Raw genomic sequence first — 27472 nt, forward strand, 5'->3', positions numbered from 1 at the left:
AAGTATGCAACACAAGGCGTTTTTCTCAAGGCAGCATTCATCCGCGTCCAGAGCCAGCATTGCGTCGGATCGGGGACGTTTTACGTGTGATTTCTTGTTCGTGTCGAATCTTTGATATATGGTTTTAGTTTCTTCCAGCACTGCGTCCGAGGTGCCATGGTAGTAAAAAGATTGGGTAAGGTGGGACAGGAGAAGGAAAACAAGGCGGGGAGAAACGGCGGGTTGTGAAGTTGTTGCGGTTCACCAGGGGACCCATCGGCGAGAGTGAAGGGACGTTGAGGGAGATTTCGGATCAACTGCCGGTTTGATCAAAAGTATGTCGAGTGTTGAATGATGAGATGGTTTATGTATGATTGCGCTCGCCCACGTGCTGTGCTAAGACGCATGAGCCCCGAGACTTCCATCTGGCGTCTCCACGGCAGCAGAAACACGTGCCCCGTCTAGACCGTTTAGACAAGATATGCGGATGACGATCCGTTTAGCGTCGGGGTTTGTCTGAGCGGAAGAGCGGCCGAAGGCTGGTGGTGGATCTTGTAATCTGGGCGTGTCGTGCGTGAGGTAGCGCAGCGGTCTTGGGGTCTGGTGATGATGTTTCTTATACTGTGCCGAGTCATGGTTAATAGTACTACTATGTACTAGTATTACCATCGGATGATACGAATGAATACTGTATTACTACCCAGTTCAAAGATTTAGGGTCCGACTGACGTGATGATGGAGACGTAGCGAAGGAGACATGTGCTACTGCAGTACCAACTGGCGTCGTACGAGGACAAACCATCCAAGCATGATGGATCGTCGAATGAGCATCATGCGCTTTCTTCTCTTGTGTTTCTCCCGCGACAGGGGTTGGTCGTGGGAAGACTAGGCACGAAGCGAGAGAAGCGAGAACGGAGTCCCATCGGCTGATAATGCTCAAGCCAGTATCTGTCTGCAGTGTATTGCAGCGTATTTTCCCCCCCGAGGCCAAGATCTCGAGTCACAAAGGCGGTGATGCACAAACGCGTGGGACAAGACGCTGTTCCCACAAGAGCTTAGGTACCTTGATAAATTGGTACGTAAAGTCTGGAGAGTAAAGGAACATCAACAAAGAGGGTTAAGGGCGAGATGGCGTCAGGGGACGGGAAGCCCAAAAAAGAACCCAAAAAAGAAAAAAAAAGAGTTTTTCTTGGTCAGTCGAGGGGGAGGAGAGCTAAAGTAGCTCGAACCAGGGGTGGGGGAGAGGGGGAACATGGAGACGGACATGGGGGTTCGTGGCAGATACGAGAGCGGTTGCTTTTCCTTTGGCAGGGTTTTTGTTGGTGGTTTTTTTTTCTTCTTCGCTTTTGCGGGATGCGGTGAGAGGGATGATGGTGGTGATGATGATGAGGCTTCTTTGCATATGCACACCGGAATTTTTCTTTTTTTTTTTTTTTCTTTTGACACGTGAAGGATGGGGACTGAATATTTGGGGACCTGGATGGGTTGGGTTGTGCGATTTCTTGCCTTTGACTCGTGGTGTTTCTGATGATGCCGCTGATGATGATTGCTTGTGGTAGATATGTAGATTGCGGGCTATCCGCATTGATAAGAGTCTCAATTGTCCATTGAAATTACAACAGACGATCTCATTTTGCCCTTTCTCAACACCAAATTCAAGCATCAAAAATCACAATCACAAAGAGTTAGCAGGAACAAGAGCTCAAGAAAGTGGGGATATTGCTCATTTCGGTAGGTCGCTTGCTCTCTGTCTTTTTCCTCTTTGTTTTGGACACAAGCCTGTTCGACTTTTGAGCGGCGGACAAGGGCGCGATTCTCAGGGGACCGGGGGGGGGAAAGAAGCATGCATGTTATGTATCTCACAGTGCAGCGTGTCCCTGCCATTGACTTGACCGTTTTGTACTTTTTTTTTTTTTTTTCCTTGTACATATAGTATGTCCTCGGTGGAGAGATGGATGCGGGTTTCGAGAGAGTTTGATGTGCTGTCAGACACTTTTCATGCCCGTTGGCGGAGACACGCTGTTCGAGCATCGTCTTTGTATTTGAACTTCTCACGGGGGTGCCTGAATGGAGGGACCCTGTTACGCATTTTGGATGCTTCGCTGCGTGTGGAAGAGGAAAAAGGCTGTTTGAGTCATCTTGGTAAGTGTAAGGAGGGCATCCATCCACCCGCGACAAAATGGCTGCAAGGCAAGACATTTGGCGACCAGGCACGCATCAGCATGAAAGTTGAGTGTCTCGGGACAGGAAACGTCGCACTTTTGAAAGTCTGCAAGCAGCAGCAGCTGTAGCCTAACAAAGGTACGGAGTAGGCACAGTATTTAATAGCATTAGAGTAGGATCTGCGGAATCAAGGTTGTGCAAAGTATGTGATTTTGGGTAAATGCAGGTCAGCAGCTCGAGGTTTGGAAAAGCAGTCTGTCTCACGTGGAGGGGGGACATTTGCGTGTGTCAGGCTGCTCGCGAGCGACAACCCGAAACCGCGAAGGAGATTTGGTCGAGGTAAGGTGCTGATGTTATGTATATCTGAGAGAAGCATTGGAACGGTAGAGAGGTGCATTTGTTCCGCACCCCCATACTTTCGTTGGCAATTGCATTCGTGATGCTACCAGGTGTTTATTTGCTGCATGGTTGACATGTATCCATAGCCATATTCATTCGTAGCTGCCCTTGTATTGGGACACCATCTTACGGATGCAACTCCAACAGGGCAGTCATTTTGCCACTCACAGGCGCCCGCTGGCATTACCAGCATTGCGTCTTGATAATTCTTGTAGGAGAAACGACACCCCTGGCCTGCAAGAACAAGGCTTAGAACAAGGCACCCGCATCGCCCCCCTCCAGCTGAGACAAGGCCGCAAACATGAAGTGTCCTTCGTACGACGTGAATGAACATGGCAATTGCCGTACAATAACTAGAGCTATCCATCTTACACGTAAATACGGAGTATACGAGTACATGTAGCTCCGCAACCCTACCTCCATGCCGCCATCATCACATCCGCAAAAAAAAAAAAAAAAAAAAGCATGCAAAGTGAGAGGCATGCAAGGGGACCTACGTCCGCCCATCATGTAAGTGTCTCGTACTGTGCCTGTACCCGCAAGCAGCGACATTGAATTTTATAGAAGCCCGAGCTTGCAGATTGCTCACATATGTATCTGTTCCTCTCTCTCCCTACCTGCATGCGCAGTCCAAAGGTATGCAAGACGCAGGAGCACGGAGTTGAGGAGTTGCGTGCAGCGAACGCTCAGGTACAGATACGATCATCACATGCGGTGAAGGGAGAAACGACCGCTTCTGTGTCACACTGTTGCTGTGGTCGTGATCATCGTGTGTGTTGTGTATCGTATCATAGTAGCATGATATAGTAGCAAGCGAAAGCCAACTCAACTCAACCACCAGAGCCAAAGACAAAGACACCAACACGCCGTCACTTACAACCCTCAAACTCAGCGCACACTCCACCAATCACGACTCCCAAACAAATATTCCAACTCCAAAGTGTTAGTCATACAACATCCAACCCCCCCAAGCTCAGCTACCTAGTCATAACCTATCCCAACTCAAGCATCAAGCAAGCATCAAGCATCCACGTGCCGGCAACTCCATCTCCATGCATGTACAACACATCTTCGACTCCACAGCGGGTAATGAGAGAAGAAAGAAAAAAGAAAGAAAAAATCCAACAGAACAAGAACACACAGCATGTTCGTACGAGTATTAGGCGGTCTGAAGTTCTACTACTACTACTGTACAAAAGACATGCCTTGTTTACCCACTAAACAAGCATCGTCGGGCTGTTGATTTGCTCAACCCAAGAGCTAGGAAGAGCTTCCGGTAATACCAGTCGTAGTCAAAGCTCCATCTGGCCCCAGTCCCCGCTCCAGAGAGCCACGTAGGTTGGCAGTACTAGATGTACTACGATATCAGCTTCAGCTCTGGAGCATCCAGATTGTATGGCATCTCAAGAGGATGAGCCACGGGCAGAGCGGCTTTCAGTTGAGTAAGAGATCATCACCAACAGAATGAAAAGGAAGCAAAAAGGAAGTACGTGGTAGAACAGGTACGTACGAGTACACGTTCACGGCCACCGCCTCGCCGGCCAGGGATGCACAATGCAAAATGCAGGAGTTTTTGCCCATCAGGCCACGGACCCCGGTCAACTCACAACGTCGGTGAAGGAGACCCAAAGTTTCTACAGTATGAGCCACAGCCCGTCCACGAGGCAGCAGAGGCAGCAGCAAGCAGGGGAAGAACTGTTAGACTACGTGCACACAAAATCTTCACCTTGCAAAAAATAGATTGAAAAAATGGTCCAATGAAGAGCGCCTGTTCAGAGAACTTGTTCATTGGTAGCGTCATGACTACTTGCGTAGGCTAAAGCGAAAACAAACGAAAAGACCACCAAATGTGCCAGCTTGATATCGTCGCGGCTTTCCTTGTCCCAATGAGAGTAAACACACAAAAAACGCCAATGTCGAGGCAATGCTCAGCCTCCCCGAGAGTGCCATGTTCGTCTGCATGACCAACTCTTCCTCATGTGAATCCCCCACGTGAAAACGCCGCTCTGTGCAAATGTGCCCCCGTTTTTGTTATGCCATGGAAAAAAAGAAATGCCCCGCCTATAACACAGAAAAATTCGAGAAAGAAGGAAAAGGACCAAAAAGGAGAAAGATTCCAGCACCGTCGTCACAGAATTCGCGCGAGGGGGAGAAAGTAGAGGCCAGCTGTTGGTCGGAGCATTCGTGAAAGAAATCAAGAAGAATGTGGATCCGGTTGTCGAAAAAAATAAAAGGCATCAGACGGGAGAAGAGAATGGATGGATAGACGGGGAGCGGTGTGCTGGCTCATGCTTATATCCTGATGCTTCGCCGCCGCGTCAAGAAGCCCTGGCGAATTCGTTTAGTCGGTGACAGGGGGGACGCTGCATCGCTAACCGGCGATAACGTCGCGCCCGAGTAGCTGCTGGCTCTCCTCGCCGCCATCGTCTCCTGGTGCATCGGCAGCGGTATTGACGTCGCGCTCCGGGGAGTGCTGATGTGGTTCTCCTCCTTGTCCTCTCCAACCTGTTCCATCGGGCACGTCTGCAATGACAGGCCCTCTCGGGATCGCGACGCGGCCGCGTTCAGGTTGGGCCTGCTACGCTTCCTGACTAGGCTGAGCGTCCTCTTGAACATTTGCGCCGTCTTGCGCAGCTGAGGCTCTGGCTCTTCGTGCTCCGCCTTGGCCGCGAAGGGGTCCATGTTGAGAAACGAGGGCGACCCGACGGGGGACATGATGCTGCTCGTCCGCGGAGGGTGCTGTGAAACCAGCTTGGCCGACGACGTGGAGCTGGTGGACCCCTTGCGGTTCATCATGATGGGCTCAGTCGACGTCCTGGTAAGCTTGCTGACGGGGCAATCGGCCGATGAGCTGGGCGATAATGATCGGCGGGAGAGCTGGACGATGCAGGGCTTGCCGGAGAAGACGACGGACACCATGCGGGCGGTGTCGTGGCACGTTGACGCCTGTTCGGGCGTCTCTTGCGCGCGCTCGCTGTCGGAGCTGTAGTCGCAGTCGGAGAAGTCGTCGGCTGAAGAAGAGACGTCCTCTTCGGACGAGAGGTAGAGCAGGTGCGGGGCGGCGGGAGTGAGGACGGGTCGGTGTTCTGAGAGCTTCTGGGGCATCGTGGCCAGCAGCCGCGAGGCCCTCAAGGCGCTTCGGGGAGGCAGAGCCGGTGCATTGGGCAGCACGGCCTCGGTCTGTGTGGTTGTGGTTGACGACATTTCCGCGTCGTGCTGGGCAATGCCAGGGTAGAGAGTCGGGCGTGCGTCGATATCGGAGTCGATATCCTCAGTGGCGGGAGCCTGCAAGCTCGAGCAGAGCTTGGACGGAAGCTTGGTGCCGTATATGTATGGCGAGATATCGAGTGGTGGTCCAGCCCCTCTGGAGAACAGCGGCACCTTGATAAGCTTCCCCAGTATTGGATTGGCAAAGGCTCGCGGGGGCAATAAATTGGTGAGCCGATATCGATTTCTCCGTGACTGTGATGGTTGCGCAGGGAGGCTTCAAGACCAATACTCGTCAACGAAGCACGGCGGCGAATACAAGGCGACAGGGAAGAAGGAGGAGGATGTCAAAGGGAGAGACCGTGGTAAGAGAAGGAGAAGGATAAGGCAAAGGTAAGGCGTCAAGCGAGGTATGGAAGAAGGGCAATAAAGGGCGGTGGAGAGGGATGGAATGAGGCTTTCTGTCCGCGTCCGTCTCGTTGCAAGAATTGGAAGGGAAGAACAGAAGCGATAAAAGAAAAGAAAAGAAAAGAAATGGAAACGGTCGACTCGTTCCGGGACGAAGATTTGTTTGTGTGTCTCTTTTTCTTCTCTTCTTTTTCTCTTCTCTCTCTCGCTGCACGCGCCAGGAAGGGGGCACCACAGATTCAAGTACGTGATGGCAGGCATGGCATGTTCCACCGTCTGGCATGCGGCAGGCCTCGCACGGTGTACTTGAGCGAACGGGGACCCCACTTCCCACCTTGCGGGTCCACTTGGGCGGTGGCAGGGGGGTTGGATGGCGGACCCGCCGGCGACGCTAAGGCAGATTATCTGTTCTTGTTCAAGCGCTGTTCCTCTGTACGTACCTTTTCCTTTTCCTCCTGTTCCTCATTCTCCTCTTGTACAGAACAGTATCGACACCTGCACTGCCTTGGCACAAGCACTGCACCAGCATGGAACATGTCACTCAGTGACCACGGGCAGAGAGACTCCCTGCAAGCACGCCGTTTCACAGGCCTGCCACTGACAGCGACTCCATGGCATCATCGCCGCTATCAGTGGCTTCTGCGGAGCGAGCAGCGCTTTCAGTCGAGGCCCATTTCGCTTTCCCCAACCGTCATCTTCCGACGAATGTGACTGCTGCAGATAGATTGAGTGACTTGAGCAGGCACCTCATTACTCACTTACTGTGCTGTACCTGACCTGAACTGACCTGAGCTGTAGTCCGCTCTCGTCAAGTGCCTTAGCAGCAGTGCCACGCTCCAGTTCCAGGTTGTGGCTGGAGCCTCAAGCCCCCGGAATCTCCATGCCTCGACCTCGTGTCTCAAGCCTCACGCTCACGCCTCCACGCATCAAGCCTCAAGCCTCGTGCTGACATGCTCGCTAAAGTCAACAGAGACAAACCAAGAACAGCAGCATTCCGGCCCATCAAGTGCTTCCTTTCTGCATGCGCCACTTCCAAGCTGTCATGGAAACCATTAGTCCATCGATCCATCCAAAGCCGATCCCCGTTGACGCCACCTTCTGATGCTTCTTGCTTCTCTCCAGCCACCACATGCAGAATGCCATCATTCCAAGCATCCAATCCGTACGAAGTGCCGCATCCGCAGCTAATCACCAAACAACCACCACCCACCACCTCACCACACTACAACTACACCTAACCTGCCGCTTCTGCCGCCTAATTGCCCTGCTTTGCATCAATCAAGGTGAAGTGCTACAGAGTCAAAAAGAAGGCCGGAAGATCGAAACAGGTACCATACAGTATATGTGGCAGCGCTCCGTACTGCTGCTGCTTATTGCCTGTACCTCTACTGTACATAGGACGGGATGCAAGTGTGACGTCCCACCTGCTCTCCGCACGCAACACGTATCACCACCTCACCCAAGTGCCGGGTGCCACCTTGCGAGTCATCTCGTACCTCGCAGGCGTAAAGCAGTGCTGGTTCCGGTACGTGGAACAGTGATTCATCCATCTACAGTGGCACCTTGTCGGGCAATCGGGCCAGGGATTCGTCACCACGCTTATACCGACGATGAACTGCCACATGGCCATCAAGCATAGAATCAACCCGTGTGCAATCAGCCCAGTTCAACCAGCGTTCAATCGGTGAGAGGAACCCAACGAGTATCACACCTTCTCATGCCCTGGACACATGCGTCACGCCAACTGAATCAGAACCACGCAGATCCCCCAAGCCCCGACCCGTAGCCTCGCTGATCTCCTGATCACTTCCTCCTCTCCCTTGCCCGTCGAATTAAATCCCAAGGCCTAACCAGCAGAGATATCAGCAGCAGCGGCGGCTCCTTCGCACACATCCATGACACACAAAACCCGTCGTTCCTCTTCAGGGCCATTCCAGGGGCCACGACGCCATCCCGCACCAGGCGTCGACAAGGATAACCGCAGCCCGTCTGCCTTGATTGGGCAGTAAGAAGACCGAGTCTGAGATGGGAGCAATGACCACACGCTGCTGCTGCTGTTTTATTATCGTTTCCGATTGAATGTTTGGTTTGTCTTCCCTTGCCAACAACTACCTACCCACGCACTGCACCTACATACATGCATACATTGAGTGAGATGAACGAACGCATCGCGTACTCCGTATTTGGGGAACCCTTTCAACATCCCGGGCGGATCGTCGTCTTTGTCACGCCGACCTCGCTGCTCCCTGTAGGTCGTCATTTCAACTTGCTTCTGCCTTTTTTGCAATGCCGCTGAACAGTGTGCGTGCACATTCCTGCACTTTCAATTGGACCCTGGCTGGCTCCCAGCTTCTCGAATTAGCAAATTGATGAGATGGGGTTCGTGGCAATCTTAGGGACTGCGCGCTTTGATATCATGGAGCGCACTCAATGAAGCCTATCTGAGGCAATCTTGGGGTGAATGAAATGCCGTGCAGTTGTTTAGACCAGCGACAAAGACCATCGGATCGATCGCTGCTAAAGAAACGCCTCGTTCGATTCAATTGCACATTGACTCTGTGCTTTCAATCCTGTACTGTAGCTAACAGGCAATGGTCGACCAGTGAATTGCCGCGACGGCATCAAGTTTCGATCTCGATGCACCTTGACTGCTACCATCAGAGAGAGCCACAGAACCAATCACCGACTTTGAATCCCTTCTTCTTGCTTCTTCCTCTCTCTCTCTCTCTCTCCCTCACTCATCGTGATGTTTCCTATTTGCCGGCATGCGTGAAGCCAACACATGATTGTACGAGCAAGATACAAGTATATACAATGCCCGCTTTCCGACGACGTTTGATTGCAGACCCCCCATGAGACAGATTACAAGATGCTGCACGGACTGCAAACCGGATGCAGGGCTAAGGACGTCGATGCACGATGGTCAAGGCTCTCGGGACGTTTTTTTTTTTTTTTTTGTTGGCCGTTTTGTATGGCCTCGTACGACGTGCGGAGTTGTCGCATGTGCCTCGAGGGGATGCATGAATTACCAACTACCTCACATTGTGAAAAGACATTGATGGAGCGTTTGGGTAGGTAAGGCAGTGTTGGTTTTGCTACCTATGAGATGAGGGCATATCCAAGACTTCAAGCCCGATATTCGGCATGCTTCAACCTCGTCCCGTACAAAGTCGGATGCCTGATATTAAAACGCCAACAATTCACTCACACCATGGCTGCGGCAGTTCCTCATGATGCTCTACTGTACCAGTTGCACTTACTACATGTAGGCAACACACACACCGTTGAACTGCTTCCTCGCCATCCAGTCAACATTGAACCCACGAGACACCCTCCCGACATTCTCAACCCATCCCAATCCTCCAGGGTGATACTCCAAACTCCCAGCCTCGCCTCACGTAGCGCCGGGCCAGCCAGCCAGCACACCCACTCCACACCAGCCCAGCAAAGTTCTCCTCTCAGCAGGCATTCGTTCCCGCCCAATCAGTCGCGAAATCACGTCGCCGCATCGAAACAAAGTCTGGCCCCTCCTACTTGCATGAGATGGACGCATACACACATGAAAAAAACACCTTTTTTTTTTCGCCTCCCCCTTTTATTCTGCCAATTTTTTCTTTTTCCAAGTCTTGCGCCTGGCCGACTTTTTGGGTGCAGATGGAAGAGGGGGCATCAAAAAATCTAGACGCTTCGTTGTTGGTGGATTGTTGGTTGTTTTGTGATACATCATGTAGGGTCGTCCTTTGCAGGTACGAGCGCCAGCACGAGATCACAAGGTAGGTTACTGGCATTAGGCGACTAGGATTGCCCCCAGTACCTTATGGGAAGAGTAATAAGGTAACTGACTGTATGACGGAGCGTTTCCCCTCCCGCTTGTGCGAACCGAGATCGCTTCAGCCGAGCCCCTGATTTACAGCATCAGAGTCACACCAGATCCTTCGACGAGCTCGGATACTTTGTTTCCATCTATCGCTCTGCCCACCTGATACCAAGATGCTGTAGCAGGGTAGCATCGAAGCAACACATTATGTCTCTGGACGAAGCTGATATGAAAAAAAAAAAAAAAAAAAAAGATAGGACTCTACGTCTTGCCGGGTAGCCTTCTTTCGAAAAAGCCATGCCACCCATAGATAGACCTTATACCCTCTCCTCCCCGCAGGATTCGCAGCCTCGAGCTCAAGAGCTCGTATCGTATCTGGCCTATGTATATGCCACACTGCGCGTCTCGACCAAAACGCCACCCAAAACCCCCCCCAATCATCTTCTCCAAAACGGTCAAAGTTCTACAAGGCTGGAAACTTGCCAGGTAGTTAAGTAGTTATCAACTGGTTGCCGCCAAAAAGTCGAACCATCTGACTTCCTTTGCACCACAACACCCCCCGCGACACGCCAGCGCTTCAGCTTCAGATCAGTCGCGGCTCGATGCTGCCTCCCCATTCGCCCAATGGTTTTGTCAAAGATCTGAATGGCCTTGTTGGATCCGGAGCTTTTGGACTTCCGGAGTATTAGTGGGCATACTCATTACCCGTTTCGTTTTCGTGGGCTGGGAAGTAACCTGGACAGTGACGCTGTACTGTACCGTACATGTGTTGTTGCGTTGCTCTCCATGTTAAAGTTGCAGTTTGTGTTTTAGAAGCTGTTTACTGGCTGTGCTGCTGTTGGGCCGTTCAAGTTTGTGGTGGGAGTAAAACCACGTGGGTGACTTTCTTGTTGGTAGGCTCGGAGACGATGACTCCGATCGGAGTAGTTCAAAGTGAGCATATTTTGTGTACAATGCTGTGCAGTTGATGAACCATCATGATGCCCTCGAAATAGCAACCCGGCATGATTGCTTACGAGTAGATTCTAGCGTTGAACTCACCCACTAAACTTACAGTTAATCCAGAGCCCCAGAAAATGGCGTCATGGGCTCCCGCCCGCTGACAACCTCTCTTGACAGCTCTGCATGCGCCACGGCTGACAAACGCCTCTAAAGCATCCACTGTAAACACTGTCCGTGCCAGCCACGAGGGTTCAACCAGCCACGTTCCCTTATCCCACAACAGGTCTAGTCCGTATTCCCGTCTTCTGGACAGAAATAGAAGCCCGTCCAGTCCGTCTTTGGTGAAGGTTTGGACTGGACTTCTGATCTCCCTTTGCGTGGCGTCAGGATTCCGGCTGTGTGTCAGCTACCGCTTGTATCCACATGAGCTTCTTCGAACGAAAGATGTATTCCATGACGCAAAAACACTGTCCTTACTTCATATAAAGCTTACCACTCACTCACTACCTTGACCCTTTCAGGAATACGTTCACAATCGGTTTGACAACAAGTCCAGCATGCATTAACTGTCGTAACAAAAGACACAATCCAAAGACTGGGAAAATTTTTCGCAGAGAAGAGAAAAAGAGACAAGTTCACCTGTGCTCAACCCGGCCGTTTCAACAACTGCCACGAGCGTTTCAACCCCCCACCTGCGCTGGTCCCTTCGCCTCGTCTCGCCCCCCCCGTCAACAACGTTTTGTTTTTCCCTTTTCTTTTCTGTGTTTGACGATTGTTTCTCGAGGTATTGTCGACTGCCTGGGGCGAAACATGACCTGATACATGCCGTGGCATGAAAATTCGATAGTACGCTTTCGAAGTACAACACTGTAGAAGGGAAGAAGAACAGGTTATCGAGTGATTTCACTTATAGCCACATGGCTTACATACAATGACCGGGAGCAGAGACTTGTTCAACACAACGCCTCGTCTAGGTGCACAAGTGAGAAAAAAAAAAGATCTTATTCACACCGACATTCGACATCATGAGAATCATTTTTTTCAAACACAATCAACTGCGCATCACAGGTAACTGCCCTACCAACACCTTCAAACACTAAAAAAACAATTCAACGTTCTTCACAGAACCACCCCCACCAAGCCACTATAGTAAAACATCCCGTAACAACAACACCAACCCCCCTTTTCGCAAACCCAACAACCAAACCAAATTTTCCCCCATTGCCCATACAGTATTCACACTTTAACCACCGAGAAAGTGACCTTTGGACAAAAAAGCCCAAGGTCTCAAAGATAAAACACGTCACAAGGAAAGAACCCGTCTCCAAGCTGCGCCATGGTGGACCTAGAGTCCGGGGCCTCACAAAGATCCCAAGTCCCCTGCCTTGTCAACCTGCTCCCGTATCTTGCTTCCTACTGATACCTACCTTATCTTGGGGAACCTTGCGCTACTCTTGTGTGAACCACCACCCCTACTCTCCACTCATGCTTGACAGACATATACCTCATGTCATGCTGGTTCCGGCCGGTTGGTCGACCCGAACGATTGCCACATGGCGCTGCCGCAAGCTTATATTATTAGGGGTACCGCGATACTAATCAGATGGACTGCAAGTCAGCTCTCGTGCCGTTCCGAAGATTGACTTTGGAACCACAAGAGCCGCATCATCTGATCAAGCTAGAGAGCTCGCCCGGGCACAAAAAGTATCATAAGTAACCCGGATGACGCCTCTCTCGCGATGCCAAGGGCATCAGGTATACAGACAAGCGGGGGCAGGTAAAGAGGTCAAAGAGGTTTGTATGGAACTATCGTCAAATCTGACGGAAATTATGAACCAATTGATGTCCCCCGAATGCTATCCCAGATTTCCCCCGTTTTCCTCCCTCTATATTACACTGGTTACTAAGATTAGGAGTAAATCGAAATGGAAAAGAAGCCAAAAAAAGGAAAAAAAGGACCAGTTTGCTATCATTAATCATCATGTCTCTGATTTGCCTCATGACCTCGCTCCTTGACACCGAAACGGCAAATGGCCGGAAAGAAAGGGGGAAACCAAAACGGAAATTACCAGAGCATGAAATCACGGCCAAAGAGGGGGCGGCCGGCGCAGAGAGTCGCCACCGCTGCTAGAGGGCCGCCAGTTGTCGGACACGCCAGATCCCCTGCGGCCAAAGTCATCCTGGGCCGGAGGTGGTGGCAGTGGCAGGAAGAGCCCGGTGCCGTCTCCCACCATGATGCTGCGTCGAACCTCGCCCCGGTTCCAGCCCTCTCCGGCCACGTCTGCCGCCAGGCCGTAGGTGCTGACGGGACGTCGCAGCGCCGGGCCTACTGTGGTTAATGCGTCAACCTTGCTAAAGTTCCATTTACCGTACTCGTCCGTCTTGGTGTAGATCTCGAGGGTGGTGAGCGGCAGGGGAGCAGGAGGTTTGATCTGCGCCGCAAAAGGGTTGTTGGAACTGAAACGATGGGCGGCCGGCGCTCGAGGCACGCCCAGCTGTCGAGGGGACACAACCTGAGACTGCGGCGAGCCGGGCGAGCCGGGCGAGGTACCGTACGGCGCAGCAAACGGATTGCCAAAGGTGCTGGACGTGGGCGTGGTCGGCTTGCCTGGAATGGGCATGCGGCCGCTGCGGGTGGAAACCTGAGATGTGTTCCGGATGTGCCCTCCCGCAAAGCCGGCGTTGGGAGGAGGCAACCCCTGGAGCTGCTCGGGAAAGGTATCATCGTGGACGAAGAGTTTGCGCAGCCTAGGCAGAGACCCTGCGAGCACGGATGAGGCGAGGTAGGTATACCAGCTGGCCTTCATGCTCGCGTACACCTCCTTGTCCGATTCGGTGGAAATCTCCCAGCGCAGCGTCTCGAGATTCTGAGATGCGAGAAGCGGGATGCCCGCGTGCTGTGGAAAGCCTTCAATGACCTTGGCCTTCATGCCAAGCGACTTAAGATATGGCGCCATGGTCAAGACCTCTGAAAGCCTCTGCGGGTGGACGCCGGTGTTGGTCAGCGTGAGGACCTTGAGCTGGCGCTGCGTCTCAGGCCAGGCGAGATACTCAATGAGGCCTGCGGCCGTCACTCGAGGAGTCCCCTCCAGTATGAACTCCTCCAACGAGGGCATGATGGGGCCCGTTGCGGCCGCCAGCACCTCGTCCGAAATGCTCTCCGTATCCGTCATCTTCAGGGCCCGGAGGTTCGACAAACAGTTCAACACCGCTCTCATAGTCATGGCGTCGACGCTGATGCCGTTGAGCTCGATGACCTCGAGTTGAGGCCACACCTGACCCGTGGCCAGCGCTGCCAGGCTCTTCTCCGAGCCTGCGTTGTACGTCATCTTGCGGATATTGGGGCATCTGGCTTGGACTTCAAATCGGAGCGTCGAACTACTCGACTCGTCTGAGAACATGCCCTCGGGCAGATCAACATACTTGAGGCTGGGGAGAACGGCGATGGTCTGGGCCAACTCCACCTGGCAGTACTCGCGCACCTGGTAGGGCGTCTTGAGGAACTGGACCCTCTTACCGATGCGGGTCGGGTCCTCACGGACAGTGCGGCGGAAGAGCCTGAGTCTTGCCTGCGCCGGGTCCTCAGGAATGGCGTTGCGGTCAAATCTCGTCTGCTTGCGCCTCTCGGCCAGCCAGGCCTCGAGCTTGCAGTAGTGGACCTGGTCGATCCGAACGCTGTGATACCTGAAAAAGGGGGGGAAGAAATTGAGTTAGGAAACGCGCATGAACGGGTCGTGGTAAGGAGCAGCTCCAGGCAATTCAACTCACAATAGCTTGATGGCATTGTCGTGCCAGGTCCGGTTCACCATCGAGCAGTGGGCCAGGTCGCGCAGGTCACACAGCATGCAACCTTCTCCTTTTCCGCTCGCCTCGCACGCATCGTACGTCTCGTCCAGGGAATGAGGGCAGACGAAGAAGAAGATGCGCTGGAGAACGTTTGCTGGGAGAACGGCGACGAGCTGGCTCGACCTCACGCTTGGGGGGAAGTAAGGCTGCCGGCTGATACTAACAGGGCGGCGCAAGTCCTCAGGAGGGCTGGCCAACTCCGACTTCTTCTTGTCCTTTCGTCTGAAGGGGAACCTCATTGTGGCGGTGATGCTGGGTTGGATGCTGCAAGACCAAGCTGGGCTAGATTATACAAAACCAAACCAGCCCAAAAGCGGGCGGAAAAAAAAAAAGAAAAGGTTGCGGTGATGCTGAAGAAGGAGACGACGATAACGCGTAGCGACGGATCGAAAGGAGGCAGAGGAAAAGAAAAGGAGCGAAGTGCGTCCAGAGAAAACAGAAACCAGAAAATCACAACCAGAGCCGGGAAAAGATTTAAAAAAACAAGATTCAGAAGAGAGAAAACAAAGAAACGAGAGATATTATGAGCAAAAAACAGATGCTGCTGCTGTTGCCGAGAAATGCTCAGGGAAGCGTGACGAGAAGCGATGCTCCGGACCAAAGCTGCTGCTGGTTCCAGCTTGTTTCGCGCATCCCTTGCAAGCTTGCTGGTGCCCCGCGAAACAATTCGGCGAGGCTGAGATTGGGGGTTCCCCCTCCACAGCCCAACGAGAGTCGAGTGGCTGCGGCGGCGCAGAAGCGGGAACTGACGAGAGGATTGCGATGTTTCTGCTGGGCAAGACAAGTGCAAAAACGAGGATCTGATATGTCAAAAAAAGGAGAGGGTATGTCGTGTTTTCGTTGTTTCTGCCTGCTGCCAGTGATTGGAAGATTGACGTTGGGACTGGACGCGAGCAGTAGAGTTGAAGGTTGGGAGGAAGAAAGGGAAAAAGGTGGGAAGTGAGAGAGAGGGAGAGGAGGAGGAAGAGGAGGACCCTGGTGGAGGATTCACGGCAGATGGCGATTGGCGTTGCTGCGGCTCTGTACGCCACAGCGGCTCCTTGGTGCTGACAGCTCGTGCCTGAGAGCCTGAAGCCTCCGCTGGAAAGCCACCCGCCAGGTCCCCAGGCAGCGGCTGGGGCCCTTGCGCTGCGCTCCCTGTAGCGGCTAATGAGAGGGAGCTTCCAGGCACCTGGCGAGCAACTGACAAGCGGGCTGTGAAGGGGGGGGGGGGCGCTCCACGAGTTGGGGGCTGTTTTGGCGGCGTGGTGCCCAAGGCCAGTGCTTTGCTCTTTTGCCCAGGCTGACAACAAACAGATCCCGTTCACGACACGACCTCAGTTCAGGCCAGAAATGCATCACCATTAAAAAAAAAAAAAGAAAAAAAAAAGAAAAAAAAAACGTGAACACACAAGCCCGGCAGAGCACAAGTATTGGCACTCCTTCGCTGGCTGGCATTCAACGTCTGCTGACGCGGCTCTTTTGCCCGGGAATTCCAGCAGGCCGGCCAACTCGAGCATTTATGCGGGGAAGAGACATTGGAATATCAATTGGCTCCGAGGGTCTGATTTGCGGCCTCTCGCGCTCCTTGCTAATTTCAACCCTCTGACGGAGCAGCAACCTGGTTTGATTTGATGGGCAGTGATGAGCGAGCCCTGCAATCTTGCCTCTTGTCCAGCCCTCTTCTCGGCAGGCGCTGGCACGCGCTCAGGCGCCAATGGATTTTATTCTATTCCTGCTTGCATTGCATTGCGTCGCTTTGCGTTGGACAATCGCACGAGGCTTCCTCCCTTGCATGTCAACACAAGCTTAAGTTCATGTTTAGGGAGGACTTTTCACCACCAGCTTGTGCTGACTTATTGGATACTAAAAAGTCGCGGCTTTGTTCTTTTCAGCTGCCCGTCCAAAGGACATGGATGTTCGAGGCCAGCCAGCCTTGTCCTACTTCCTCACATGCTTCATCGCGGCCCAGACATGTGCTCAAACTACATGACACGTCCATCACATACCACATCTTGACACGTGCCTTGACGATGAACGGATCCAACACTATTACAGCTCATTTTCAACTCGTACGCCGATCCTTTATCAAATCTCCGTACCCTCCGCCACGCAGCCCATCTATCGAACTTTTCTCCTGGGCCAGGAGCATGCCAGGCGAATCCAGAATACATACGAATAATTATAGTACAGCAAAAGGCAGAATATGATTAAAAAGGGAAGAAGAACCAAGGCCAGGTTGGCATGACTTTCCTGGCCCGTGACGCTGCCGTACACGTGTACGATTGCAGCTCCGCATACGCGGGACGTTTTCTCGTAACAATAACTGCCGTCTCTGCCTTGCGCCTCCCGTATCATTTGCCTCCGTTCCCCCATATAAGCCCATATAGAACGTCGTCAACCCTCCTTTGTCGTCATGATAGGGATAGACATGCCATCATCGCCCTGTCGGGCGAATCTAAGTGGTTCATTTGCCGGAACAAATGTTGTCATGTCCAAACTGAGATTAAAAATTGTAATTGCCCTTGCAACTGCAAGTGCGTCAAGTCCGTAGTATATAGGTCAAAAGAAGAATACTCGACGTCATTGGACGTCGGAGCTTTTGAGTCATCGAGCCTCTTGGGAAGGAGGCCAAGCAGATGTCTCGACGGCACCAAGCGGGACTTAAGCCTTGCGAGACCGGGTGGTGGCACCGTTGGTCTTGGCTCCAGTGGTGCTGGCACTGGACTTGCCCACGTGGGAAGCCATGTGGACGGGGTCGGGCAGAGGAGCCTGGCTCATGCGGCGCAGGGACTTGCGAGTGGTAGCCTTGCCGTCCTTCTTGTAGGTGGCGAAGTAGAAGGAGATGAAGAGGACCAGGTACGAGCTGAGGATGCCAATGCCAGCAAAGGCAGCAAACTCCTCACCAGCGCACTTGCCAGCATTGGGCATGTAGGGGAAGTAGGTCGAGGTGAAGTAGGTGTAGGAGGCGAAGTAGACAAAGCCTGTTTGCCCAACGAGTCAGTCAATGGCCATCGAAAAGAAAGCAGCAGGGTTGTGGCATAGTACTCACCGAGGTCAATGATGAACTGGATGATCTGAAGACGAGTAACCCACTCCTTCCACCAGATTCGGACGCCACGAGCGCTCTGGAAGTAGTACCAGTACATGACAACGTGGACCGTCAGGTTGAGGACAATGGGGACCCAGGAGACGGAGGTCAGGCCAATCAGCTGGGTGTAGCAGAGAAGAGCGGTGGCACCGTGGTGGTAGCAGTGGAGGAACGTCAACGGCTTCTTCTTGAGGAACAGGAAGACGGTGTCGAGCAGCTCAAGGTACTTGGTGAGGTAGTTGAGCTAAGGATTCATGCGTCGTTAGCTTTCTGATCCTGGCCTTACCGCCACGTATCAAATTGTCTCAAAGGTTTTGTGCTCACATAGTAGAGAACGACCAGGGGCTGAGTCCAGCCGCCATCGTGGTTGCAGATGGCGAAGAAGATGCCCTTGCGGACAACGGTGGGGAGCAGCTGCTCAATGAAGAGAGCCAGGAGAAAGGCGCTGATGGCGGTCAAGTACAGGTTGTGGATGAGGAAGAGAGACTTGAGCTTGAAGGGCTCGCGGTTGCGCATCAACTCGCGACCACCGAAGATGATGATGTAGTAGACGACGATGAAGATGGACGTCGACTTGAGCGTGGACATGGGCGTCTCGAAGGGCACGAACTTGAAGTCATTGGCCGAGTAGCCAACAACGGCCGTCCAGAGCTTGTCAAAGATGGGCCATAGATGGATGCCAAAGGGACGATCGAGCGTCGGGAGCGGCAACTGCTCGTAGAACGTGGCGGGAGCCGAGGCCATGGCGGGCAAGTTGCACAGGCAAATTCCGGGACAGGTCTCAGACGAGGCGATTAAGCGGCTGGCGAGCCTGGGGACAAGAGAAGAAGAGGAGGGAAGAACTGAAAAGACCGCCTCTCTCGAATGGACACGCGACGCGACAAAGCGGAACGACTTGAGGCCAGACTCAATTGGCGAGAGGGCAATTGCAATTGCAACAGCACAGCGAAGGAGCGACGAGAAAAAGAGGGGTAGAGCTTCGACCTCAACGCCGGGAAGAAGAAACAATGGCAGAGCTCGCGCACAACGGGGAAGAGAATGGAGGAGGAGAAAAGAAGACGAGTGTTAGGAGGAGGGCGGAAGAAATACTTTTAGCACAGGCGAGGCCGCGGCCGTTCAAATTGTTGCGGTACGGGCATACGTGTACAAGTACTTGATGCAGCAGAAATCCCCCGACCGGCCCCAGCTGCCCAACAGGTGGCCCTCGACGCTGTGCCAAGGTACCGCTACCTGGGCTACCAAGTAACGCCAGAACAAGTGCAAAAGCGGCTCGTCCCCTTTTTCCAGAGTGGAAATTTGGCGTCTGCAGGCGGTGACGCCAAGTTTGTTGAACGGCGCATGTGATTGGGCCCTTGTGCTGCTCGACAGGCTCGAACAGGCGGCCAATCCGAGGTCTGGCAAAGTTGAGATTCTGTTCCAAGTTTGCTGGCTGCTCTGGCCGCACGTGACTCAGCCCCGGCGAGCGTCTGATGGGCCACAAAGATCTGGAGCTGGATGCGACCCAACCGCAATTTCGGGGCCGCGCGGACGCCGTGCTTGGACGACGTGGTATTAGTGGTCTAGCAAGCAATTTGAACATGCCGTCACTTCATGATGGGTGCATGTGAGACACGGGACAGGGCGGCAGCTGAAAAGGCCAGCATCGGGACCCTGCTGGGCCCGTGCTCGTTGTCTCTAGGGATACAATGGTGTTGACCCATCGTCTTTCAGTATTTACAACTTGTGTACGTTCGCGAACACGATGGATCGGGGATCTACACCTCTCATCCTCAACAAACGGCACCTTGAAGCAGTAACGCAGAGCAGACCGGTCTCGAGACACGTCGACGGGATCGCGATGGCGTCGGACGCCGCTTGCTGCCGCGGCCAAGGATCCCCGACACCCGGAACCGAGGATTGAGATCGCTCGAATCCCGTGCGATCGCACTGATCTTGGAGAGTGTGCAACTACATATTGATCCAGCTGCCACGATCGTTCACGGAATCAGTAGCATCCTATAGCAATTCCGCGCATTCATGTAGGTAGGCTATCATGACATCAATGTATGCACACCGGCTATCAGACAATGGCAATCCGGCCAACCGACCGCCGCTCTCAGCTGCTTGCAACGGAGGTTCGGTATCAGCAGCTGTCGTCGACAAATAGAAACTGGCCTAATTGAAAAAGCTCAACCCATTCCATCGACCTTGCCTCCGTACGCGCAGCGCACCTACACTGTGCCTCTCACCAGCACATCTCGCCCAGCAGTAGCCCCGCCAGATTTTCAATTCGCACCGTGCTGTCCCGCTTTGGCCGGGTAAATCAGGCAATGCCGCACGCTTAGTCATCATGCCGCCCTCAGACGATTTCTCCATGGTGCTTCTGCCAAAATCACCTCTTTTGCAAGCCATCGGACCCGAAAGCTCCCTCAACACCAAAAAAGACAACACGAACGTCTTTTCCGGCCCCCAACTCCTCCTCTCTCCCAAGGCTTTCTTCGCTTTCTCGCCAGCTTTCTCTCTCGACACAATGCAGTCCGCCGCTCTGCTCCGCGCCGCCGCCCGCGGCTCCTCCATGCTCCGCGCCTCCGCCGTCCGACCTGCGCCTTTCGCTGCCCGCTCGGCCATTGCTGCCGCTCGCCCCTTCAGCGTCTCTGCTTCCCGACGGGCCGAGCATGCTGAGGAGACCTTTGAGGAGTTCACTGCCAGGTGAGGCTCGACCAATCATATACAGCAATGCACGGCAGGGGAAGATTGAGAGAGGAATTGCGCTGCCGCGGAGGGAATTTCGAGATACAAGAGACGGAAGATGGAGAGAAAAACAAGCGTCAAGTGGGAGACAAGGGAAAATACAAGAAAGCGCTGGCAATTCCGAACCTTGGCCTCCGTGCATTGCCATCGCCAAACTCTTGCCGTATATCTATGGGAACTGACAGTCGGAGGCAGATTCGAGAAGGAGTTTGACGCCGTGCAGGACGTTTTCGAGCTCCAGGTACGTCGACAACCCACATCGTATGATTTTCAGCTAAAGCTCACCCATTTTTCTAGCGCAACCTCAACAACGCCTTCGCCTACGATCTCGTCCCTTCGCCCTCCGTCGTCGCCGCTGCCCTCAAGGCCGCCCGGAGAGTCAACGACTTTGCTACTGCTGTCCGCATTTTCGAAGGTACGCCCTGAATATTGAGTCATTAGCTCGTCTCCACCCCGGGGGGGGATGATGCGCCACGCCATGTCAAGCAATGTCACGCTGTGATATCATGCCCTCTGTGTCATGCAGCACTCTCACGTCGTTGTACATAAACCTGCAATTCACATATTCGAGGCAATCATACTGACGAGCACATCAAATACAAACAGGCATCAAGGCCAAGGTCGAGAACAAGAACCAGTACCAGCAGTACCTCGACGAGCTGAAGCCCCTGCGAGAAGAGCTCGGCGTCTCATTGAAGGAGGACCTCTACCCCGAGGAGAAATAAAACCTCTCCCTTTTCATTCTTCTCTTCCCCCAACCAAGAGAAGGTTAATCAAAGCAGAAAAGGAAAAAGACTTGTACAATGTTGATGCGGGTGTTCTAGTGCTGGGAAGGGCAAAAGAAGCGGAGGACGGCGAGGGGACGTGAAGGAGGGTTAATGGGAAAACAAAAGAAGGGGGCAGAGAGAAGTGAGCGGGAGATGTAGTTTCCCACAAACCAAATGTTTGATAAGTGTGATTGAAGCATATAGTGTATACTGCTCCCTACTGTTGTTGTGGTTGCTGTTGTTGCAAAGCTTACAGTTATTGCTTCAACGGACAATCTCTATTTATAAAAAGGAAAAAAAAAAAGACACTTTGTAAATCTCTTGACGCATCATCATCTCATTGCTCGACGAAACTACCTAGATACCTACCACTAGTGATACCTCCATACAGTCACATCTGTTGTCCTGGCACGGTCAATAAGGTAGCGTGTGCTATTCGATTCCGCGTGGCCTGTGATGTGCCCTGAGCTACCCTCCTTTATGCCATGTAAATACCGTATCCGTCTCAATCCCTGCATAGAGGCAAATCGCCGCGTGCAAATTCCCTTTAAAACAATAACAAGAAAGAAAGAAGAAGAAGAAAAGGAAACCATTGGGGGGAGAAATCTAGGAAAAGGGCAAAGGAGATAACACAAGACCGAAGGAAAGAAAACGGGGAAGACCATGGCACCTCCCCCAACCTAAAACAATTATCGAGGTAATCGACTCATGAGTAACACAACCTCGTCTCAAATATCCTCCAATATCCCCTTCTCCTCAGGGAAAAGCATACGGGAGTCCAAAGAGGAGTATCTTGCCTTACACCGTGCTTCATCCCCTCAAATGATCCCATCGACCATTTCCCGGCTGCTGTCCATAGAACTGCATCTCGCCGCTCGATCCCGCGGCAGGACTGGCCCCTCTGCTAGACGGGCCTCCGTACCCTCGGGCAATCGTTCGCGGGCTCATCATGCCCATGCGTGGACTCCGTGGTACGCTAGACTGCCGGGTCTCTCGCCGTCCGTTCTTAAGCTGACGAAGCTCGTCACGAGCACGCTCGAGCTCTATATCTCTGCTTTGGATCTGGGCCCTGAGTTCTGCAATCTGCTGGAGATAGATATGCGCAGTATTGCGCTCCTGGATCTCATGGATCCGGACCGAGTTTTCAGCAGCTTTCTCGCTGAGTTCCTCGTTCTGTCTCCTGAGCTGGTTGTTTTCTGACTGCAGTTCAGATGCCCTCGACGCAGCGTCCTGGTACGTCGACCGAATATAGTCTGCCTCCCTGTGGGCATTGTCCAGCCGCTTCTCGAGCATAGCAATCTTAGCCTGCGCTTCCTGCAAGAGCTTCTCAGATCTTGCCAGAGGTGTATCTTGCGGATCGGAGGCATTGGGGTCTTGCGTCAGCCGCGCCACAGTGGCTTCCAGTTCCATGATCTTCTTCCTCGCTTTCTCGGCTTCCCTCTCTGCTTGATCCGCGGCAGATTGCAGGGCAGCCTCAATCTTACGCTTCTCGCTTTCAAACCGAGAGCGATCTTGGAGCGCAACACGCTCGGTCTCATAGATCCTGTGCGTTGACTTCTCGTACTCCTTGACCCGCTTCTCCAGGCTTATGATGACAGCTTTATATTCTGCATCGCGATTGGAAGCTTCGAGGCGGTGCTCGTAATCCGCGAACTTTGAAATGGTTAGCCAGCCCTGTATGCGCAAGATTGTGGTCACTTTGGAAAACACACCTTTTCAGCCAATACCTGCAACACGGTATGTGGTACGTTGATCAAAACTTGTGGTCGAGAGGTGTCTCCCCTCGAAGTGGCATATTTCAACAGCGCCTTGACTTCGTCGGATACTGGAGGCAAACCTGTTCCAATCGCTGATACTACCTCATTCGCAGAGAGCACTCGTGGTCGCTTGTTCTCAAAGTCATCCAATTCATTCTAGAATTTGATATACTGTTAGCAACTCAGCGCGTAAGCCGTTGGCACAGCTTCTTGGGGGACACCTACATGTTTGCGCTTGCGGCCGGTTTCCAGGTCGCGTTGGGCGGTGGTCGGCAATTGTGACCGCGATTGGGAGTGGACATAGACGTCGAGTATGTTTTCTGGGACGGGAATCGGTTCCCACAGAAACGGCTCTTCATCGCTCGAGAGGTACTCGACGATTTGGGCAGCAATCTCATGTGGCTCAGGGTGGTTGGGATCTGGCCTTTCCACAAGGTCTCGAGCGCGCACAATCGCGGAGATCAGAACGCTCTTTCGCTCCAGTAGTGTCAGGTCCTCCGGTATATGAAGGTCAATATGCTCAATCGAATGGGTCGTAACCAGCTGCAAAACGAGTGGATGCTTGCTGCCATCAGAGTGTGTTGATAGTCCTTGTGCGATGGAAGAGTGTCTGAAGGAATGATCGTATCCGATCACGACATCGAATTTTCGGGGGTCAACAAACTCCGTCGGCAATGCGAGGACCATCTTGAAGCCTGAATCGCCGGGATCGACGTGGCCAGTAGCCTTGCAACTAAACGGCATCTTGAGAGCCCATGCCAAATGGCCAAGGAGACGGAGGAGATCTGGTGAGCGAGCGACGATCAAGATGCTGATATGGTTCTCAACGCCTCTCAAAAGTTCACGTAGGAAGTTGAACTTTGGGTTCGCATCGCAGCAATACTTGGCTTGATCCTCTGGAGACAGTTTCTCCAGGTCGCTGCCCACCGCATCCCCCGGATAATCACAAAGGTTCAAGAGACTGTTGAATAGCTCGTCAATGCGCGCAACTAGAGAGTGATCCGGCTCCGAGTAGTCCTCGTCGCTGAATGACCTGTTAAACTCCTTGATGGAGTTCTTGTATGCGACAATGATGCTGTCGTACTTCTCCCGCAAGCTTGCTTGATAGGGGAGAGTTATGATATGCTCCTTGATCGCTGATGGTGGTCCTGCGAAAGATGCCGACGAGTCACTGGGGCTGTGTTCGGCTTGGACGTGCTCCGACGGAGCAGTGTCCGTGAACGACTCATGCATCAAAGTCTCCTCCGGGTTTATGAAAGACGCCAGAGGAATATCCCCGTATGCTGGTTCTGGTTGGCGACTGATGTCGGCGAGGGAGACTGTAGATTGCTCTGCATGTATGTATTCAGGGGCGGTTGTCGGGGGTGGCTCCAAGTTCGCTCCGACGAAAGCTGAGCCGAAAATATCGGCCAACTCTGCGGCGACCGGTCTCTGTGGAGTTGAGACGTGTGGTCCAGCTGCTGTATCTAATGTGGCGACCCCCTCGATTTCAGGTACCACAACAGCCGCATTAGCTGGTCGCGCGGTTTCGTGAGAATCCTGGCCCTGGCTGCTGGGCAACTCGACGGCGAGATGCATATCGGTTGAATGCATGGGCAGCTCGGTGTGGGCATGAGACGCGCTTCCCTCCCCTGTTGGCGCAACGTGCTCGACGTTTTCGTTGACCGACACCTGATCGTGCTGCGGCTGTTGGGACACTGGCTGACCGGTAGCATGCGCGGAGGCAGCTTTCTCGTCGTCCTCGTCGTCCCAGCGGAATATCTGTGAGAGCTCCGCGTCCAACGTCGATCGCCGCCTTTCGGCAGCTTGCTCTGGAGTCTCGTTCTCCATTCTTCGACGTTTGTAGGAACTGAGTGGGGTCGATAGCTTTGTTGGCGGTGTTGCAGTCGCTCTTTGATCCCTCTCGAGACCTGCTGACGCTACGGGCTGTGATGGAACAGCGGCAGCCTCCAATTGATGGCGGATTTGATCAGACCCGGACGGGGATGAGCTTTCCGTGAGATGTTGGGATGGTGGCTCGAAGTCGCGAGCGACGATTTGAGCAGCCTGAGAAGCTCCTGGGTCTGATGCAGATGAAGTGCCAGAAGCAATGGTGGAAACAACCTCCGCAACAGGATGAGCAGGGGATTCCAAGATTCGACTAGGCACAGAACTCTGCGGAGGCTCCAGTACCAGCGAAAAGGGCGGCTGAGTAAGGAACCTCGGGCTCGCGTCTGATTGCGTAAGTATAGCCTCTGTCGAGGTTGATGATCCTGGAAGCTGTGGCGCACCGGCGGCAGGCGTGTTGTGTGACACTGATTCGGAAAAAGCAGGGCTGCGGGTGTCTGTGGCCTCTCTCAGCTGGTCGGGCTGGCGTGAAGGAATGTCAGGACAGCCACTTTCATGAGACTCCTGAATGGGGGCTTCGGGTGCGTTGCGAGGCTTTGACGGTGAAGATGCCTGTCGGTCTCCTGTTGCCCTGGACTGGTGTGTTGCCGTTGTCGGAGGACCCTCGAGAGAATCCGGAATGACGCGGGAGCTAGAGTCTGGTGAGCTGTGTTGAGGCTGGGGTTCAGTCAACGCGTGAGATGAAGGCAACAAGTCAACCTGGGCTTGAGTCCAAGATCGATCCGATGTCTCCTGGGAGTCGGGCACAGTTCCTTGACCCACAGTTCCTTGGCTGTCGATGCCCTGGCTCGCTGGGGCTTGGCTTCTCTGCGCAATGGAGAGAAGGCTGTCCTGACTCTCGACTTCGGCTGCCGGCTGTGTAGAATTGCCGCTCGATTGGGTTTGCGAACCAAAGGCACTCAGGTAATCAGCTCGATCGAAGTTGGAAGGCTCGGGGATCGCCACCACCATAGACCGAGACCTGTCTGGCGAATTGTGTTTCGAGAGAACTTCGTCAGGCAGCTCAGATGCGGCTCCGTCATGCAGATCCGAGACGACGACGTCAGACAGGTCCAAGGTGACTGCTTCGGGTAGCTCCGAGACCTCGGACGGCGAAGGGATCGAAGGTGAGGACACGAGAGATACCGGAGGCTCAAGAGAACCGCCCGTGTCGCTTCTGGGAACTTTACGTGGCGGAGCAAGGGAGCCAGTTGAAGATGCCGAACTCACTGAGGCTGAGCGGGAACGCTTCTTCTGACCTTGGTTGATGCGTCGTTGATGAGCAAGACGCGGCGGCTGGCTATCGTCACTGTCTGAAGCTGACGAGGACTCCTTTTGGTCCTGCTGCTGCTCTTGCTGCTGCTGCTCTTGCTGCTGCTGCTCTTGTTGCTGCTGCTGCTGCTGCTCTTGCAGCACTTTCTTGGGGCCTATCTCCGGGCCCGGCGCTGGTCCCGGTTCAGCTTGGTGTTCAGCCTGTTGCTCAAGCTGCTGCTGCGCCTGCTGCTGGTCTTCTTGTAGACGCTTCTCAGCCTTTTTGTTCTCCCATTCCTCTTTGGCCGCAGGTGTTACCTCAGAAACCTTTCATAAAAGTTAGCCAAACGTCCGACCTGGCGCATAAAAGCATGTAAGTGGGCGTTGCCATCATGTCATACTCACCCACTCAGGAGGGAACTTCTTTCCGCTGACGGGGTCGTCCTTCCACTGGACGAGGTATTTGACGGATTTCTTGACGGTCTTCTCAGCAAGAATACCCGTGATCTCCCAGTATTCTGCTTCCTCCTCGGGGGGCTTGGACTTCTTTGAAGTGGCTCTACGTGGCTTTGACGGCATTGGCCTGAATGAGACGAATCAGCGGATATCGGGGGTGTCCTGCCTGCGAAAGCTGGAGAAGGGCGGAACAGCTGCGCGGCACTGAAGCTGTTTGCTGTAAGCCCGGCGGCCCAAGCCAAGGCGTCCGGCGAAACTCGGCGCTGGACGCTGTGCAGAGAGCTGTAAGTCGAGTGACTGGAGAGGCGAGGCTGAGATGCGCCAGCGGCCCACCAGCGACGATTTCAGAAGGTCGGACAAGGGCGATTGCGACAGAAGGGCGAGTCTTTTGGCTGGGGAGCTGCCGGCTGGCTAATCACGTGGAGGCGCCAACCTCTGGATTCCAGCGAGGCGAAATGCGCTGGTTGGCTGGCGGGGCGAGTTGCAAGGCGAACGCTCCGACCGCTGACAGGGGACGAACGAGGGGGGTGTCAGACGAGACACGAGGCCGGGCGGGCTGTTGGTGATGCAACTGCAAGGCTGGCGGATTCTTGGGCGCGAGCGTGTCGTATCGTACCGTACCGTACCGTATCGTACCTATCTGAGCGTTTGCCGTATCGGTGCTGATGTAATGAAGTGAAACAGAAATATTCGGTACGGGATGATGCAAATTTCGTAGTATTTTGTAGATGGAAAGAGAAGGAGGAGGCGGATGGCCGATCAACGGACTCGGAAGAGATGGAAAGAGAGTAGATCTAGAGGCGGCGCTGCGCAA

The 27472-nt window shown here is 53.5% G+C and overlaps 5 protein-coding genes across 5 annotated transcripts; 1 reads left to right on the plus strand and 4 right to left on the minus strand.

Annotated features, from left to right (window-relative positions):
• Positions 1-4833: 4833 nt before the first annotated feature.
• CCMA1212_005858 (uncharacterized protein) lies at positions 4834-5745 on the minus strand (the record flags this gene model as incomplete). The annotated part of the gene is made up of 1 exon (XM_073703103.1): positions 4834-5745. One exon carries the CDS (start codon positions 5743-5745, stop codon positions 4834-4836), a length of 912 nt encoding a protein of 303 aa, XP_073558553.1.
• Positions 5746-12996: 7251 nt separating this feature from the next.
• Positions 12997-15000, minus strand: CCMA1212_005859 (uncharacterized protein; the record flags this gene model as incomplete). Its single annotated transcript, XM_073703104.1, has 2 exons — positions 12997-14599; positions 14684-15000. The coding sequence occupies 2 exons, from the start codon at positions 14998-15000 to the stop codon at positions 12997-12999; spliced, it is 1920 nt and encodes a 639-aa protein (XP_073558554.1).
• Positions 15001-17404: 2404 nt separating this feature from the next.
• On the minus strand, positions 17405-18970 carry CCMA1212_005860 (Elongation of fatty acids protein 2; the record flags this gene model as incomplete). Its single annotated transcript, XM_073703105.1, has 4 exons — positions 17405-17724; positions 17793-18075; positions 18156-18737; positions 18965-18970. The coding sequence occupies 4 exons, from the start codon at positions 18968-18970 to the stop codon at positions 17405-17407; spliced, it is 1191 nt and encodes a 396-aa protein (XP_073558224.1).
• Positions 18971-20160: 1190 nt separating this feature from the next.
• CCMA1212_005861 (uncharacterized protein) lies at positions 20161-21286 on the plus strand (the record flags this gene model as incomplete). The annotated part of the gene is made up of 4 exons (XM_073703106.1): positions 20161-20519; positions 20757-20802; positions 20859-20976; positions 21168-21286. 4 exons carry the CDS (start codon positions 20161-20163, stop codon positions 21284-21286), a joined length of 642 nt encoding a protein of 213 aa, XP_073558223.1.
• Positions 21287-22138: 852 nt separating this feature from the next.
• On the minus strand, positions 22139-26781 carry CCMA1212_005862 (uncharacterized protein; the record flags this gene model as incomplete). The annotated part of the gene is made up of 4 exons (XM_073703107.1): positions 22139-22981; positions 23041-23241; positions 23311-26529; positions 26608-26781. The coding sequence occupies 4 exons, from the start codon at positions 26779-26781 to the stop codon at positions 22139-22141; spliced, it is 4437 nt and encodes a 1478-aa protein (XP_073558226.1).
• Between the last annotated feature and the right edge of the window lie 691 nt (positions 26782-27472).

Source organism: Trichoderma ghanense (genome assembly GCF_004382785.1).
Source record: "Trichoderma ghanense strain CCMA-1212 chromosome Unknown scaffold_6, whole genome shotgun sequence".
Lineage (NCBI taxonomy): Eukaryota > Fungi > Ascomycota > Sordariomycetes > Hypocreales > Hypocreaceae > Trichoderma > Trichoderma ghanense.